This window comes from Agelaius phoeniceus, chromosome 31 (genome assembly GCF_051311805.1).
Source record: "Agelaius phoeniceus isolate bAgePho1 chromosome 31, bAgePho1.hap1, whole genome shotgun sequence".
In the NCBI taxonomy this organism is placed as follows: domain Eukaryota; kingdom Metazoa; phylum Chordata; class Aves; order Passeriformes; family Icteridae; genus Agelaius; species Agelaius phoeniceus.
The window spans coordinates 769,972-787,706 of NC_135295.1; the positions used below are offsets into that span (position 1 = coordinate 769,972).

The 17,735-nt window shown below is 52.1% G+C and overlaps 2 protein-coding genes across 6 annotated transcripts in view; one reads left to right on the top strand and one right to left on the bottom strand.

The window, feature by feature from the left end:
• Positions 1-1,739: 1,739 nt before the first annotated feature.
• On the bottom strand, positions 1,740-4,978 carry LTAP1 (lipid transport auxiliary protein 1). Its single transcript, XM_054651354.2, has 7 exons — positions 4,814-4,978; positions 4,274-4,375; positions 3,997-4,105; positions 3,775-3,828; positions 3,367-3,533; positions 3,187-3,245; positions 1,740-2,816 (listed from the first exon to the last, which is right to left on the bottom strand). Exons 1-7 carry the CDS (start codon positions 4,880-4,882, stop codon positions 2,618-2,620), a joined length of 759 nt encoding a protein of 252 aa, XP_054507329.1. The 5' UTR covers positions 4,883-4,978; the 3' UTR covers positions 1,740-2,617.
• The window catches only part of UBAP2L (ubiquitin associated protein 2 like), a 30,813-nt gene continuing 18,046 nt past the window's right edge, over positions 4,969-17,735 (top strand). For 2 of the 5 annotated variants that reach the window (XM_054651349.2, XM_077192149.1), the window contains exons 1-9: positions 4,969-5,091; positions 8,913-9,043; positions 9,557-9,634; positions 10,722-10,832; positions 12,865-13,033; positions 13,331-13,426; positions 14,154-14,199; positions 15,095-15,204; positions 16,582-16,656. In XM_054651349.2, the coding sequence (XP_054507324.1) occupies positions 8,954-9,043; positions 9,557-9,634; positions 10,722-10,832; positions 12,865-13,033; positions 13,331-13,426; positions 14,154-14,199; positions 15,095-15,204; positions 16,582-16,656 (775 nt within the window). In that variant the 5' untranslated portion in view covers positions 4,969-5,091; positions 8,913-8,953. Of the gene's footprint in view, positions 5,092-5,120; positions 5,330-8,912; positions 9,044-9,556; positions 9,635-10,721; positions 10,833-12,864; positions 13,034-13,330; positions 13,427-14,153; positions 14,200-15,094; positions 15,205-16,581; positions 16,657-17,735 lie in introns of those variants that run through there. The other 3 variants (XM_077192150.1, XM_054651348.2, XM_077192151.1) reach the window with 3 other exon arrangements.

The following is a 17,735-nucleotide window of genomic DNA, read 5'->3' on the forward strand; positions in this document are numbered from 1 at the left end:
GTTGCAGGCGACATGTCTGGATCCCAGCCACAGGAATTGTGCTGGGCTGTGTCTTCCCCCCACTGCTGCCCTGGGCTGTCCCATGCCTCACATGCAGCAGACACAGCCTGTCTTGCTCAACATGTTTTATTCTCAGTCGGGAGCTGGGAGATGCCAGGCCAGTGCCACACACTGGGCTGAGCACTCAGAGCCGCTCCACATAAAAGGCTTTTCCCTGCTGGCACAGCTCCTGCTGGTGCTGTAGGTGCTCATCCAGGACGAGCTGGCACAGGGCATCTCGGCGGATCTGCCAGGTACAGGGGCAGTGCTGAACCCTCACGTCTCCCTGGCTCATCAGTGCTGGGAGACATTGTTCCCCAGGACAAGGGGGGCACCCACCCCTGGCAGCAGAGGGCTGGGGGACCCCAGCTGCACCCACCCAGTGCCCAGCCTCACCACTGCCTGCTCCCTGTCTGCAAGGTGCAGCTCCAGCTCCACGCACTTCTTCAGCCGTGACTCCACGATCCACTGCAGCACCCCAAGGGATGATGCCCAGCACTGTGGGTTCTCCCTGGCCCCCTGCCCGCTATTGAGACACAGGGTGGGCAGGTCAGGGATGCAGAGATGTCCCCCCCAGCCTGCCCTGTGCTAGGGCTCCTCATTGCCCACAGATCCCCAGCAGTACAGGGGATTGAGCCCCCAGGGAGCTCTGCCAGCTCTACCTCCTCAGGAACCCTGCTCCAGCATTCCCATTCGCCTGGACCTGCAAACAAAGAGCAACACTTGTGTGGCCCGGGGTTTAACCTGCACCAGGGCACACTGCAGCCCACTATCTCCCAGGACAGCTTCCATCTTCCCAGCCCCTGCCCTGTCTGACCTCCTCCTGCTGCAGTGAGGAGCTCTGGCTGTTGGGTGCTGCCATGGCCAGTGCCACAGGGCCCCTGTAACGGCGGGGAGTTAATGGAACACCGGGGCAGTAACGGCGTCCTGGTTACAGTAACAGCCTCCCAGTTACTGTAATGGTGCCATCCTGGCTGCCATCACTGCATGCCAGTTACTGCCACAGCATCCCAGTCACCACAGCAGGAATGGCAGCATCCTGGCTACCATTAATGGTGTCCTGGCTACTTCGTAGCAGCTTCACAGAATCACAGAATAATGAGGTTGGAAGAGATCTTTAAGATCATTGAGTCCAACCTATGCCCTAACACCTCAACTATAGCACCAAGTGCCATGTCCAGTCTTTTTTTAAACACATCCAGAGATGGAGATTCTACCACCTCCCTGGGAAGAGCATTCCAGTACTTCATTATTCTTCCAGTGAAAAATTTCTTCCTGATATCCAACCTATAGCTTCCCTGACATAGCTTGAGACTGTGTCCTCTGGTTCTGTCAGAGACCAACCCTCACCTGTCTACAACCTCCCTTCAGGAAGTTGCAGAGAGCAATAAGGTCACCTCTAAGCCTCCTCTTCTCCAGGCTAAACAACCCCAGTTCCTTCAAACATTCCTCACAGGGCTTGTGTTCCAAGCCCCTCACCAGCCTTGTTGCCCTCCTCAAGCATCTCAATGTCCTCCCCAAACTGAGGGGCTCAGAACTGGACACAGCACTCAAGATGTGCCCTCACCAGCACCGAGTCAGGGGAAGAATGACCTCCCTGCTCCTGCTGGCCACACAATTCCTAACGCAGGCCAGGATGCCAGGATTCAGGAGGGGAGGGACGGGGCTCTGCAGTCAGAGGCCAGTGGCACACATCCTACTTGAGCTAAACTGTCATTTTATTAAACAGTAATTAAAAAGTGCCGAGGTCTGTACCCTCCACTCTGTGCTGCCCACACCACAGTGTCGGGTGAGCTGCTGCCAGCGCTGTCCTCAGCCCGGCAGGACGCAGACTCGAGGTGGGGGCCATGAGCTGTCAGCCCCAGGAGCTCGGCAGACGCTGGCATGCGAGGCGCTGGTGAGACCGGGAGCAAACACCCCCTTGGCAGAACAGATGGGACATTTAACACCACTCTGTCCCCTCGAGACGTCCCCAAATGCCCTCTGGGTGCAGGAGAACGAGTAGAAACCTCAGCCCAAAGCGGTGGCTTAGCCATGGTGCTAAGAACAGGCACCAAACTATTTCTACCCCATCCAGGAGCACAGGCAGGCTGGGCACAAAGGGCTGACAGCAGGAACAATGACGTCATGGGGAAAAGTGTTCACCCTTCAGAAAAAACAGACAAGTGGCTCCAGTGCCCAAGACCCTCACGGACAGGACGGACAAACATCAGCTCCCGCCAGCTGCCGCAGGGAAGGACGGGCGGAGGGGAGCGCTGGCTGGGATCCATGTCTTTATAAATAAGCTCAAGCTCATGAGTTTATTCACAGGGTCCAAGACAATGCAGGACTCAAAGGCTGGAGAGTCACAAGCCTGTGGCAGAGAAGGCCGTGGGGCTGACCCCCATGGGCTCAGCAGCTCCAGAACGGGCTCCTGGTGAGGGCCAAACTCCAGCAGCTGGAATGGAGCCCCCGCCGAGTGATGACCTCCAAAGCGGGCTGAGGGGGAGAGCTGAGAGTGCAGCTGGTTCCTCTCAGTGCTGCCTGCACTGCAGCCCAGACCCACCCAGCACACCCACTGCACCAGGCCCCCGCGCGCTCACAGGGTGCTCTCCAGTGTGTTGTAGTTGTCCTTGAAACTCTTCAGCTCCAGGAAGTGTTTGGCACGTTTGCTCTTCTGGCTGGAAGGAAGGTAGGTGACCTGGATGGTGGTGGGGCTGGAGGCTTCAGGGGACAGCGTGAGGTCTTTCACTGCTGACTGGTGCTGCCGCTGGCTGCTGCCACCCCGGGCCTTGGTGCTGTGGGCAGAGAAGAGGCACCATCACTGCTCAGCTGCTCAGCCTGTATGTCTGTCTGTCCAACATGAAGCAAATCTGCCTTCCTGATGACAGCACTCACTGAGGTCTTGGCATCTAAAGCTACTGGCTCTGTGCAAGTCCCTGACTCGAGGTGGTCAGGGACAAGCAGGAATGGTGACTGTGAGAATGGAACAAACCCAAAAGTGCAGTAATGGATGGGCTGCAAGGAAGGAGTGAACGCAGAGGGACAGATGGGCACAGACAGACCCTGTCTCATAACACCTGTGCCCTAAACCCATCTCTGTTCACACCTTCCCACGGGCTGCTGGGGCCCAGGAACCCAGCACTGCATCTGGCCAGCAGCACTTACATGTTTGCCAGTTCATTCAGAGCTTCCTCATACTTCAGATATTCCGTTTTCCCAAAGACCTGGATACAAACAGAAAATACCACGGAACATGCAGCTGCAGTTGGGGTGTGAGCTGAGTCCCAGCAGCAGGGCAGGGCACAGGAATGCCCTGTGGGCACAGCAGGGCCCCCCAGCACTCACCCCAGTGCCATAGCGGGCGCTCTCGTAGCCATCCAGGAGCGTGTCGATCAAGGCTTTGCGGATGCCCTTGAAGGAGGTGCTGGAATTCCTCAGCTCCAGAAGGTAGGCACAGAAGTTCTTCCCTATTAAAGACTTTGGGTACCGAGCCTCTGCTTGGAATGGGATTTCTGGAAAAAGGCACAACAGCTGAAGCACAGGTGAAAATGCCTGTGCTCATCCCTCTGGTCAGGAAGCACTGCCTGGATAAATCTCCATCCATGCCCACTGCCCCAGCACATCCAACCCTAAGGCCACCAGTGGGAGAAGTGACTGCTACTCCCCAGTGAGCACCTGGAAGGGGCTGCTGGCACCCTCATTCAGGGTCCCTCTGCACCCCTCTGCTCCCACTCTTGCCCTGGGCTCCCTCACCTGATGTCCTGATTGCATCCAGTGCCTTCATCCTGTACAGGTAGTTATAGCAGCCTGGAAAAGGGAAAGCACAAACTGAGATCTCTGCAAACCTTGGAGGGAAGCGAGGAAAAGGAAACCAGGAGAAGAGACAGCATCTCATGTAGCAGGACACCAAAAGGAGCAGTCAGAGGTGTGGCTTGGCCCCAGGGAACAGTGCAGGACAGAGCTCTGGCACAGTACCTGGTGTCTCCAGCTGCAGGAGCCGACCATCATCCTCAGCCAGCAGCCGTGGCTCGTACTTGATGTCCTGCACCCTGGACAGTCGAATGTCAATCTCTTCCTTTAAATCCTGTACAGCAGCAAAACAACATTTACAGACCACTCCCTTTGCTTGTGGGATCAAAGGGATAAGAACAGCCCTAGATAAACCCTAACCACTGCCTCTCACCACTCTGAGGCAGCAGCTCCTGCACGTCCCTTCAGGCATGGATGGGTGCAGGGAATGCAGAATACCCACCTTGGGTGCATGCTGCCCCACAGGCACGTGGGGGCCACGGCGGGACTTCATGGCGAAGCGCATGATCTGGCGTTTCACGAAGATGAAGAGCAGCACAAAGACCTGCGGAGCCACAACGGGGCGGGGGTCAGGTGTGCGCCGGGGGGGGAGGTCTCACAGCCAGCCCGTGCCCACCCCTCTGGCTCCCGCTTGGCAGCCCCTCCGCCCCCAGTTCAGCCCTCTGGGAGCCCCAGGGACGCTCAGGTCAGCCCCACGCCCTCCCCATCTCCACAGAGCCTACCCCTCACGTCCCCTCCCCGCCCCACCGACCCCACGGGCGCTCCAGCCCCCTGAGGGCCCCGAGCCCGACTCCGAGAGGCTCCCCACGGACAGTCCGGGCCGTGTCTCACGGGAGCCGTTTCGCCCCCTCAGGCCCGGGCCCACGGCAGCTCCACGGACGCGCCAGGATCAGCCTCGCGGGGGCTCCACGGACACGCGTGCTGCGGCCCAGCGGACACTCCAGGCTGCCAGCCCGTCCCGCCCCGTCCCGCCGGCGCTCACCAGGCTGCCGTAAGCCATGACCAGCACCACGTTGACCCCCGAGAGCCAATTGCTGCCGGCCCCCGCCATGCCCGGCCCGGCCCGGGGCCGCACAACATGGCGGCCACAAAGCCGCCCTGCGCGCCCACCACGTGACCGGAGGAGCCCCGATCACGTGACCAGTACGGGGCCTCCGCAGCGGCCCCGCGTCCGTCACGTGTTCGGCGCGGGCGGCCCCGCCCCGCGCGGTCACGTGCCGGGGGCGGGGTCGGGGGAGTTGTCAGTGCGGGCGGACCCAGGTAAAGTTGCGGCGGCGGCGGCGGCGGCTCCGGTACCGCGCGGCCCCCGAACCCGCCCCCCACCGGCTCCCGCCGCCGCCCCCTGCCTGCCCGGCCTCGCCGCCTCCCGCCCGCCCGGCCCAGCTGCGTCCGGTGCCCCGGGGGCGGCTCTGAGCCCCGCCGCCGGCGCCGCTGGGCCCCGCGCGGCCTAGTGGGCCGGGCCGTAGCCGGGGGCTGGCGTAGCGCGCGGCCGCCGCAGGTGAGGCAGGCGGGCGGGCCGGGTGCGGGTGGGGGGGGTGAAATGGCGGCCGCGGCCATGAGGGCGGAAGCGGCCCGAACTCGCCCGCCTCTCCGTTGCGGGCCTGGCCTGGCGCCGCCGTGGGGGCTCCCGCCCGGCCCCGCCGGTGCCCTCCGCTTCGGTCCGGTTCGTTGCCTCGTTGTGAGCCGCGGGTTGGGCCGCGGGGTCGGGCGGCTCCGACCTTGCCGCGCTCTCGGGGCCCGCCCGTCCCCGCCGCTGCCGGCGGTAACAATGGGAGCCGTGCTCCCGCCCTGCCGGGCTCCTTGCGGGCCGCCAGGCCCGCTCCTGCCACCGCTCCTCGGTGGCGCCCCGTGGGCCGTGGTACGGCTGCTTCCGCTGCCCACGTGAAATTCCCGGGCAGCAGCGGTTCGGGGGTCCTGCAGGAGCCCCGGGCTGCGAGTGCCGCCCTGCTCCACGTCCCTCCATCCCGGCCGGGGGGCTCTCCCTGCGCCCTCCGGCCCGGAAGTCTCCCGAGCAAAGCGCTGTCTGTCGATACCGAGTCGGGGTCTCTGATGGAATATCCGGGAGTATCTCCCTAAAAAAGCTCGTGGTTTGCATACATGGAATGATTTGGTTTGCGGCCACCGTGTCTTTGCTCTGGGGAAAACTTCTCGTATTGATAACCTTTTTTTGGGTCCTCATTCTGCCCCGTGTTGCAGGAAAAGCTTTGCCTTCTCTGGCCCTTTCCTTTCGGGCTTTGGAGCTTTTTTGCACATGTTGTTAAGGTTTGTCAGAATGGGATGAAATTACCATTTTTCTGTATTAACGCATCAGGAAACTGAAACTGGGATGTGCCAGGGCGAGCAGCAGCCAGCAGGTCTGGCACCGCCTTGGGACCTACAGATCCTGGTTCTGAAACTGTAACTTATCTGACGTTTCTAATAAAATGAACAGTTTGTTACATTTTTGTATCCCCTCATTTTCTGGAGACTCTGCACTTTCCTTGTGTAGTTGAGACTCTCCTCTTTAGGCCTGCTGGGAAGGCAGCTCTGAGAAGGAAAGGGGGTAACAGCAAATGTCTCATCTGATGCAGTGGCTTTGAGCAGAGGGTGTTGTAACCTCTAACTGTGAAATTCCTTTGTTTTCCCTGAGCCCTGGAGTGCAGAGCTGTTGGCCTGAGGTGTGAGCTCTGCTCCTGTGTGGACTGGCCACCACTCCCTTGGCCTGGAACTGCTCTTTCAGCTCTTGGTGCATGGTTTGCTCTTTCAAGATGAGGTGCAATGCTTTTGACGAGAGCAGCTTTGGTCTGGGAGCTTTCTTGCAGCTGTGGGGCAGCGCAGGCATTGGGGTTCTGTGGGTTACTGCTGCCACTGAGCTGATCCCCAGCTCCCCCAGTGAGGAATGAGTTCCCAGTAGCCAAATCCTCTTTCCCCAAGGCTGCTGTGGGGTCTGCATGGGGACACCTCACCTGACAGCCTCACCAGAGTCAGGCTCTGGCTGAGGTTTTTACCATAGATGGTTTTTTTATGAGTTTTCAGCACGTGAAAGGAGAAATGCTCGTGTTCCTGGTGGCAGGGTGGAGTGCAGCAGCTGCTGAGCAATGCCTGGGCTGCACAAGGTTTGGGCTCAGGCTGCTGGACCTGCAGCCCAGGGTTTCTGTGGGTGTGTGAAATCACTTCCCTCTGGGCCCGTGGTTCTGCTGTTGGGTTGGTTTAATACAACAAATTGTGCGTGAAACTTGCAACTGGAAGAAAGCAAAAATAAATCTATACCATGGGAATGGAGCCTGCCCAGAGGGGATGGCTGGGGATAGAAGGCTTTCTCTGCTCTGCCTTGGCAGAAGTGCAGCCTTGGTGCTCTTCCCCTGTACCTCTGGGGCTCCTGGTGGCTGGGATTGTTTCCTCATAAGGGACCTTGGCTCTGTATAGCTGTAAAACTGTGGTGTTAAGTTGCCATGAGGCATGGGTGGTTGTGAGGGGGGGAATTTGAAGCTTTTGTGGGGAGCTGCAGGAGCACTTGCACAGAAAGTTGCCTACAGAGCAAGGCCAGGCACTGGTGGGAGCAGCTGTGGGGGGTGTAGGGGCAGTGTTAGAGCCTCCCTGCTCTCAGGAGGGATTTCTCACCCAGTCAGACTTCAACAGGAGATTCCCCAGCTTTTCCTGCACTGTTTGCTAATGCAGCTCCTGAGCTCCCTCCTTGGCACCCTGTGTTTTCCCTGTGCTGCCCTGCTCGTGGACAGAAGTGTTTCAGATCAGATCCTGCACTGATTGTCTTGCTGAGCTCCCTGTTTCTGCACTCTGTGGCTCCTTCCCATGTCCTTTGTGTCTGCCTGGGGCACAGCAGCGGGTCCTGCTGCTTTGGGGGAAGGCTTTGCAGTCTTAGGAATGAAATACAAAAATGTGAATTCTGTGCTTATTGAGTTTTCAGGGGCTCAGAAGCTGTGAGTCCTGACAAGTGCTGTGGGATGTCTCTCACATCCTTTTTGCCTGAAAGGCACTACAGAGGGTAAAACCTCAGTGCTGATCCCTTTCCAACACCCCTGCCCTGAGGCTCAGTGTGAGTTTAGAAAACTCTGCTTGCTTTGGACACTCAAACTTTTCTTGGGATTTTTTGCCTCAAGCAGTGTTATCCAACAGTGTTACTGGCTGTTATTCCTTGCAGACATATTATTCACTTTTTTAGTATGTTTGTGATCAAAAATACTAGGAAAAATTTTGGTTTTCTAGTTCAAGGGAATAATTTTAAAAAGCAAAAATAGGCACTTCTGCAAGGGCAGGTGTTCCTTAAAACAAAAATTCCACAGACCTGTAGCACCACTTATTGCTGGAGCATTTTGCTTCCCCTGCCCTGCTTTAAAGGCAAGAAAGGAGAAGGGGAAGTAGCTGATGTGTCTGAGGCTCTGAGATGCTCTGTCCTTCAAGTGATGTTTTTTTTGAAGCTTTTTTCAAGCCTTCCTGCTCCATTTGATGGCCACAGCCTCAGCTTGGGTGCATGGCAGATCTGTGCCCACTCACATGTTCCAACAAGAAGTTGTTAAACTCTTTGCCTCAGGTCCAGGAAATGGCTTCAAACTGAAGGAAGGTCAATCTAGATTACCTGAAAAAGAGGTTTTTTACCATGAGGGTGGTGAGGCCCAGAGAAGTTGTGGCTGCCCCACCTCTGGAAACATTCAATGCCAGATTGGACAGGGCTTGGAGCAACCTGGGCTGTTGGAAGGTGTCCCTGCCCATGGCAGGGGGGTGGAACTGGATGAGCTTCAAGGTCCCTTCCAACCCAAAGCAGTCTGTGAGTCTGTGATTTTCCCTTGGCTCCTGGTGCCTGATTGCTGTCACCTGGATGCAGGTGATATTCCATCTTTCCATCTGGAGCACTCTGCCATGCTGTCCAGGGAGAAACCTCCAGAAGTGCAAGTGGCCATTTTGTGTTGGGAGCACGTGGTGGTGGCAGCCTTGGCCCACTGTGGTTTTTGGGGAAGTGGTGGGGAGGGTGGGGACCTACAGCAGCCATTCTGCCTCTGTTACCTTTGTGATTGTTCACTCTCGGTGCTGCCTTTTGCTTTTGGTATCTAACAGTCCCTTCTCTCTTCTCCCCTGCCCCACCACAGAGTTGAAACCTTGTAAATACTGTTATTTGTATATACTGTAAATGATGACATCGGTGGGCACTACCCGAGCCCGGGGCAGCTGGGAGCAGACACAGACACAGAGCCAGACGCAGCACAAGCAGCGGCCACAGGTAAGAGCAGTGTCCAGAGAGCTCAGGGGAGACCTGGCTGCTGAGTGCTAACAGCTGGCCTGGCCTAAATCAGCTCCCCATGTGTCTGGGGTTTTCATTTCTCTCTCCAAGTGGGAGCTGCTGCTAAAATTTGGGTTGATTTCCATTCGTCTGTTCCTTGCACGCTTTAATGAATGTGAGTGGCTGAGAAGCCACCTGCAGTGGGTCTTGGTGGTGTGGTGGTGGTAAGGTCTGCCCCAAAACAGATGTGGTTTGGGTGGCTGCTGCTTATCTGGTACCATGAGGCCAGCAGATACATCCCTTCAACAATAAATCCCTTTCTTCCAGGTTCCTCTTCTTGCTCCTTTTTCATCTCCCTTTCTCCCTGCAGCTCTCCTTCTCTGACCCTTGTCTTTGCTGTATTGATTCCTTTCCAGGGTTTCCAGAGAACCTGGGGTAGCAGAATGGCTTTTTGAGGATGGTTTGAAATGCACCACTGTGACAATGTGCTCTGTCTCTCCCTGGTTTCTTTAGGCTACTGCAGAACAGATTCGACTTGCACAGATGATTTCGGACCACAACGATGCTGACTTTGAGGAGAAGGTGAAACAAGTGAGTGTGAAAACGAAGGTGAACTCTGACAGGAAGCTGAGATCAGCACTGGGAGCAGTGTGAATGCTGAGGGGATGGGAGGGACACACCTGGCTGCTGCCTGGATTTCCTTGGACTGCCTTGATAAAGTTGTATCATAGCATGGCTTGGGTCAGTAGGGGCGTTAAAGGGGATCCAGTTCCACCCCTGTGCTATGGTGATATCTTCCACTATCCCAAATTGTTCCAGCAGTGCCAGAGCCTCACCACCCTCACAGGGAAGAATTTCTTCTCAATAGCCTGTATAACCCTGCCCTCTGGCAATGGAAAGCCATTCCCCTGTCCTGTCACTCCAGGCCTTGTCCAAAGTCCCTCTCTGGCTCTCTTGGAGCCTCTTTAGGCCCTGGAAGGGGCTCTGAAGTCTCCCTGGAGCTTTTACTTCTGCAGGCCCAACACCCCCAGCTCTCCCAGGCTGTGTCCAGAGCAGAGGAGCTCCAGAGCCCTCAGATCATCTCTGTGGCCTCCCCTGGACTCACTGCAGCAGCTCCTTGTCCTCCCTGTGCTGGGGAGCCCAGAGCTGGGGCAGCTCTGCAGGGCAGGGTCTCAGCAGAGCAGAGGGGCAGAATCCCCTGCTCTGGGTGAGCCTAGGGCAGTATTGGCAGATACTGTCTGGGCTGATACTGGGCTCCCAGTGCACATGGCCAGGTGATGTTAACTGAAGCCCCCAAGTCCTTCTCCTCAGGGCTGCTCTGCATCCATTGTCCCCCAGCCTGTGTTTGTGTTTGGCATTGCCTTGATGTGGGTGCAGCAACTTCTGTGGAGCTGAACTTTTAGTTTGTTTCTGCAGGTAACTGTGTTATCCTGAGCAAAAGGAGGTTGTAGTGAAAGGAGGTGTATGGTAAAAAACAGTGGTAACTCAAAAATTCACACTTCTTGTTGAGGAGCACAGTTAAGCTGGGAAGGCTGGGCAGATTCCCTAGCCCTTCAATTTTTTGTTGAAAGGTTTTTGGTCTGGAATTCAAGTCGCTTTCCTCCTGAGAGAGACCCATAGGGATTTTGGTGCCATCTTGGTTTGGAACATGCTGACCATGGTGTTGTTTTCTCTCCAGCTGATCGACATCACAGGCAAGAACCAGGATGAGTGTGTGATTGCTCTGCATGACTGCAATGGGGATGTCAACAGAGCCATCAACGTGCTGCTGGAGGGCAATCCTGACACGGTAGGGCTGGCTCCTGGAAATCTCCTGAGGTCTAGTTCAGTCTAACTGCCTGTTTGCAGGTGAGGCATCCAGGAATGACAAGATAAGGAGAGCCACTGTGACTGAGTAGTTCCACAGTGTGGCTGTGACCTGGCTGCTGAATGCTGCTCTCTGTGGGCTGTGAGAATGGCCCTAGGTTTGAAGGAATAGAGGAGAAAATGCCAGAAGTCATTTCCTTCCTATTACTTTTGAATCTAAGCAGTTCAGCAGTAGCAGAGTGGCATCTCTGTGCTTTCACACCAGTGAGTATGAAGGAACTTGCCTTTCCCCATCAGGGCTGTGTAACCTGCATTGAAAGGCAGGTGTGTGCCAGCTGGGGTTCCTTTCTGTCAGAGCAATGTGATTTTTGTGTCTCTGGCCCTAAAGATTCATTTCTCAGTGATTTGCTGACTGGCTGCTGTGCTGCTGCCTATGCCGTGGTTTTGAGGGCCTTTTTTCTGTTTGTTTTTGTGGAATTGGGCTTGGCTGCTGTTTCTCATGCAGGTGCTTGTCTCAGGCAAGCTGAGAACAGCCTGAGCAGCCCCAAGAACAAGAGTACTTGCTTAGGAGGAACCTTCCAGCATGCAGGGTGTCATTCCTTTTGTGACAAAGACAGCAGAGATGCAAGTACTGTTACAGAGCAAGAAAAAGCCTAGAAATGTGAGCTCCTTCCAAACCACTGCTGATATCACATATCCTCCTGGCACCCTGGTTTGGTTGGAGCCAACTCAGCTCTGAGTTGTGAGTCTAAATATCATTTTAGAATATTATGCTTTAGCTCAATTTTCTGCTTGTGATGAGACCTGGGGGTGTGTGGATGAGCTGGACACCTCAGATTATATTTTGTGTATTGCAGCTGCTCCCCAGTGTCTGGTTCTCTGCTTGCTTTGGCTTCAGACAAGTTCTGTACAACACATGGATGCATTCCTCCTTGTCTTTAGAAAGCCCTTTCCATTGACAAGTGAATAAAGCAGCTTCTGGAAATCCTTTTAGAAAAGGGAATGATAGGGATGTGCACAGCTCTGCCACAGCTGTGTTCTCCACACCTTTTGTAACCAGTGACTTCTAGTCAGAGAACAAACTCCTGCTATCACAGCAGTTTAACTGCAGCTATGATCTTAGCATTAGATTAAATTTGGTTTAAAAAAAAAACCATTTACTGTAATTTTAAAGTTTATTTCTAAGGCAGACACCCATGGAGAAAGACTTTGGAAGCCTTGGGTTTGATGGCAGTTTGTGCCACTGTGTTGTTGGCTTTTTGGTCACTGTCCCTGCATGCTGCCATTGAAACTCAGCTGTCTGCCAGTTGTGTTTTCAGGTGATTGTAAATGACTTAAGACTATTTTTAATTGTTCTAACAGTGTGCAGCATCAGTTTAAGAGTATGAAACACTGCAACTGTCAGAAGATACATGGGTGCAGGCCCATGGCAGTAAGCTGGAGGCAGACTTAATATTTTGCAGCTGAACTTGCCTGTTGGTTAAATTCTGTGATGCCTCTCTCCATCTACAATGATATTTGAGGGAGAAGTTTTTTAATAACTTTGCATCTGCTGAAAGAACTTACCCCAAATGTTGACTGCAGATCACAATGAAATATTTACCTGGGTTATTCTGAGAGCTCCTGTGGTTTTTATTTCCCCTAAGCTTTTTTTTCCTAAAAAGCCTTTTTAGGCTTTTTTCCCCCCCTAAGCAAGGTATAAATGTATCCATGCTTTGAATTCTAGAAGTATCGTGCCATCTCTATTGAAGAATTTTAGTAGATCTTTGCAGAAATAGAATAACTCATCTCCTGTTACCTCAAATTGGGTGCCAGTCAACTGTAAGAAAGCTTGGCTTGAAGAAGGATGATGTGCTGTGTGTAGACTGATAGACTCTTTAAAAAATTGCTCTGGAAACTGTTTTTGAGGAGACATTCTCTGTTACATTCTCCGTAGCACGTTTAAATCTTCATGTATTTGCACCTTTCATTGATCTAACTGGGATTCATTTCTTTCCCCTCTGCCAACCTTTCAGCATTCCTGGGAAATGGTTGGGAAGAAGAAAGGTGTCTCAGGACAGAAGGAGAGTGGACAGACAGAACCCAGTGAAGAAAGCAAAGAGAACCGGGATCGGGAGCGGGATTTCAGCAGACGACGTGGAGGGCTGCCGAGGCGAGGCCGAGGTGCCACCCGTGGAAGAGAGTGTATGGACCTTCCCTTGAATAACCCCAAAAGCCTCCCACTGAAGCACTGTGCTGTGTAACAGCTGTCAGCAGAGCTTTTTGGGCAGACCCATCTGTGTGTGTGGATCTGTTCAATGCTCCCCTGTCCGAGATGATTCTTTGCGTGATGGCCTCGCTTACGGTCAGCTTAAATCAGAAGTTCAGGGAGCACGTGGTGATCTGCTCCCCCCCCACACACACACAGCCACTGCATTTTGGGGTTGGAGATGTGGTTTAAAGCAGGATGAGTCTTGATCTTTGCTTTGTTCTGTGTTTCAGTTCGGGGCCAGGAGAATGGATTGGATGGTGGTAAGAGCGGAGGATCCTCTGGAAGAGGCACGGAAAGAGGGAGGCGGGGACGTGGCCGAGGCCGAGGTACGCACGGGATGTGAGGTCCTCAGGGATGTGAGGCCCTCAGGGGGTGGGAGGAGGAGAATTTTGTCAGTTTATCTATCTCCCATGAGGGTTCCAAAGCCTGTTGTATGGGAGGGATTGCCAAACTGAGCATATGCATTTGATTTTTCTGTTCTTGTGCTTACTTTTAGTGCCTACATGTTGCTTTCCTTCTTAAATGTGCTACAAACAGCACCTCGTTCTTGCATCACATCCATGGAGTTAGAAATTAAAAAAACTGCTTTATTGCAGAGGTGGGAGGTTAAAAAACTCAAGGTTAACTTATTTTAGCAGGTGGCCCATGTTTTGTTAACAACAGAACCTGCTACCTCATCATTATTATACATGTATCTGAGCACCACCACTGGCTTGGACTTTAAATACTTGGGGCAGAAATTAGTTTTACCCCAAAATCTGCTGCTTAGGAATTGTTGCTGAGGTCACATACTGCAGAAATCAGAATCTGGGGTCCAATACTTCTGATTTGTGCCAGCTGGAAACCTCATGTTAGCCTGGATTGATGCATTGCTAATCATGCTGCCAGCCAGCTGAGGTCACTCCCATCCATCAAAAGATGTTGCTGGCAATCCCATCAACCCAGGAAAGTCCTCTCCACTTTGATATTCTGGTCCTGTGTGTGTTGTTCAAGGGTTTCTTTGCCCAGTGGTGTAGAGCCAAGGGACAGCAGTGCATGTGTGTGTGTTTACAGGTGGCTCTGGACGGCGAGGGGGAAGATTTTCTGCCCAAGGCATGGGGTGAGTTTCACTGACATAAACCACAGCAAAAATAAATGAAAAGTCTGTGCTTGAATGGTACTGTTTGTGTCAGTCATTGCTGTTCCCATTTTCTTATTTTTTGTTTTGTTTTTTTTTTTTTTGTTTTTGTTTTTGTTTTTTCTTATTTGTTGGGGTTTTTTCTTGTTTGTTGGGGTTTTTTCTTGTTTGTTGAGGGTTTTGTGTTTTTGGGTGTTTTGGTTTTTTTTGGTGTTTGTTTTTTTTGGTGTTTTTTTTGGTGTTTGTTTTTTTTTGGTGTTTTGGTTTTTTGTTTTGCTGGGGTTTTTTTATTTTTGGTTTGGGTTTTTTTTGTTTTCGGGGGTTTTGGGTGCTTTTTTTCCCAGTGTTTTTTGTTTTTTGTGGTTTTTTTTGTGGTTTTTGTTTTTTTTTGTGTTTTGGTTTTTCGTGTTTTGGTTTTTGTTTTGCTAGGGGTTTTTTTATTTTTGATTTGGGGTTTTTTGTTTGTTTAGGGGGGTTTTCAGTGGGGTTTTTTCGGGGTTCTTTGGGTTTTTTTGTTTTGGGGGTTTTTGTTTGTTTTGTTTGTTTTTGGGGGTGTTTTGGGGTTTTTTTTTGTTTTGGGAGTTTTTTGAGTTTTGTTTTTTGTTTTGTTTGTTTGTTTGGGGGTTTTTTTGGTTGGTTTTTTTTGTTGTTTTGATGTTTTGTTTGTTTGGGTGTCTTTGTTTCGCATTGCTTTTTTTTTGGTTAATAAGGCCCAAACTGCACCACGATAACTTAAACTGAGGATGTCGTGTGGAGCCGAAACATCTCTCTGCCACAAGAGCTGCCTTGTGATCTGTATTACAGTCTGAATAAAACCAACTGCTTTCAAAACACTTGGACAGCAAGTGACCATTTCCATCCTCTCTGTTTCCTGCAGAACTTTCAACCCAGCTGACTACGCCGAGCCGGCCAGCACGGACGAGAACTACGGGAACAGCAACAACACGTGGAACAACACCGGGAGCTTTGAGCCGGACGATGGCACAAGTAAGAGCCTCCCCACGAGTGTGTGCTGCCTTGTGGGGACAGTGTTGAGTGGGTTTTGCAAATCCATCCAGTTGCACTGAGGACATTCTAGGCAGGTTTAGGCTCAGGGATGGATTTTGGTGACCCTGGTACTTTGCGCACTTTGCATGTTAGAAACGGGAGCTGGGTGATTGCTCTGGGCTGAGCTTGTGGGTGCTGTTGCCTGACAGAGGCACAGGAACACTCACCTCTATTTGTTTTCCTGTAGAAACCATGCTACTGCTTGGAAAGCTGTTCTTAATAAACTGTAGTGTGGCAGGCAGATCCAAGATCTCCAAGTGTTTGGTGCATCCTCCAGAGAATTACTCTTTATTTTGGTACTGAGAGCAGTCTTTCTTTCATGGTCATCTTGCTCAAACCATGGTGGGGATAGGATTTTGTCACAGAAACAAGCTGAAAGCAGTTCTGCTTCCTTCCCTGTTTGAAGCAAGTGTGTTTGCTGGGTGATTCTGAGCACCCAGCTGCCCTCTGCCCATTCTCCTGCATTGGAAAATTGGTGCTCTGGGGTTTGTTTCATGTATGCACAATATTAGAGAGCTCAGATTTTGCAGTGTGAGAATGGGACAGTCACAGTCCTTGACTGTAAATAGGCCTAACTATTTTTCCACAATCACTGAGTATTTAAGTAAATATCATGTCTTGGGTATAAGAAGCATCCACACCTGTGTTAATGGTGCTTTAGGCCCCTTCCATACTTCTTGGTTTTGCTGAAAAAGTGATAGGTTTAGAAAGAGAGAATTAAAGTCCCATTATCTGGGGGATGCCTTTTACTGTTGGTGTCAGGGAGAGGGATGGGGGTGGTTCCTTTGTGTTTTCATGGGTTTTGTTTGGGTTTTGTTCAGTATTTTTTTTCTTCAGAAAACAGCTATTGTGGCAGGAGGGTGTTTTTATGAGACACCAGCAGACAAAATGATCATCTTGGCAGCTGAGGAGGGGTTTTAAATACCAGAGGGAGTGGACACAGCTCTGTGTGCTGGAAGTTTAACTATCTAATGGGAACAGGCTTCTGTTTGAATGGTTTCCATTTCCCTGTGTTGGTGTTTTGTGGAATGAAGTGGGTTAGAGTGTGGTTAGGGAGAGAACTGAAGATTTTTCTGACAAACAACTCAGATTTGCTCTAGTACTACAACACAGCTGTAAAGTTTATTGTGCAACACCACTGGTCACCTGTGTTGTGTGTGGTTGTTTTGTTTGCAATTTAGTAGCCACAGGCATTCTCTTTAAATTAATAATATCCACAGGTACAATGTGACTGGTGTACATGGGGGCAATGAAACTCACCTACACTTTAAGTCAAAATTTCACTGGTTGTTTTTCTTTTCTTTTTTTTTGTTTCAGGACTTGATTTCATTGGGGGTGAGGGGTCAAATTATCCCCGAAAATTTGACACTGCTCCTGGTACGATACATCCAGGTGCACTAACTGCCCCGGATACCTTTACTTTATAGCTATTTTTAAAAAAAAAATCTGAAATATCTGTGGATATGTCATTCTTCTCTCTCTTAATTTGTTCATTTTAATTAATATTTGACTTTGTTCTGACTGTGCTTTTACTAACGTTGACACCTTGAAATGTAAATTGGGAGAAGCTAACAGCAATTCCTGTGGATTATGCAAATTTGAACTTCAACCATTGCTTTTGGATGCCCAGAGCAGCTCTGGTGACAGAGGGCAGGAGGTGTGAGGCAGTCATACTCCCTGTGTCTCACATGCCCAAAGTTGTGACTTGCTGTTGTCCCTGTGCCATTCTTGTGTCCTCCCTGCTGTTCCTGCTCAGGGTCACAGCCCTGCTCTCAGGGCAGCTGCTCTGGCTGAGCTCTCTCTGTGCTTTGCCTCTGCTTTTGGCTGCTGCTGGGTGAGCAGAGCCCAAAGGCTGCTCTGGCATGCTCAGCCTGCCTGGCTGCTCCTCTTCACCTCCCTGCAGTTGAAGATGATGGTGGATTTGGGGATGACAGGGGTGCTTGATGGCAAAGCTGCTCTGTGCCTGCCACTTGATTTCCTGCTCAAATATTTATCCTTAGGAGGCCAAGAGACACCCATGAGGGGATGATTTATCCTTAGGAGGCCAAGAGACACCCATGAGGGGATGCAGTTTGCTCACACCTACAGAATTCCATTGTGTCCATAATCAGGCCAACATCTTGTTTGTCTCCTCCATCTAACCTGAGGTTTTGAAGTTGAGGCTAAGGGACCTTCCAGAAGAATTTGCCATTTTCCTCTCGAAGGTCAGGGCAGGAGGAGAAGTGCTCAGGCTGAGGAGTCTCTCATGCAAGGGCCTGAAATCAGGCAGACACATGGAGAGCTTCTGCTGTGTTGGAGCATTTTGGGTTAATCTTTAACTTCCCCAGGCAGCACAAGGCCATCTGCTCCAGCACTGCCATTGTGGTTTTGCTGCCCTTTGGCTTTGTTTGGATTAGCATTCCTTCGAGGTGCAGAGTGGGGGCCTTTGGGTGTGTTGCCTTGCTGGTGCAGGGTGACAAGCCTGGATCCAT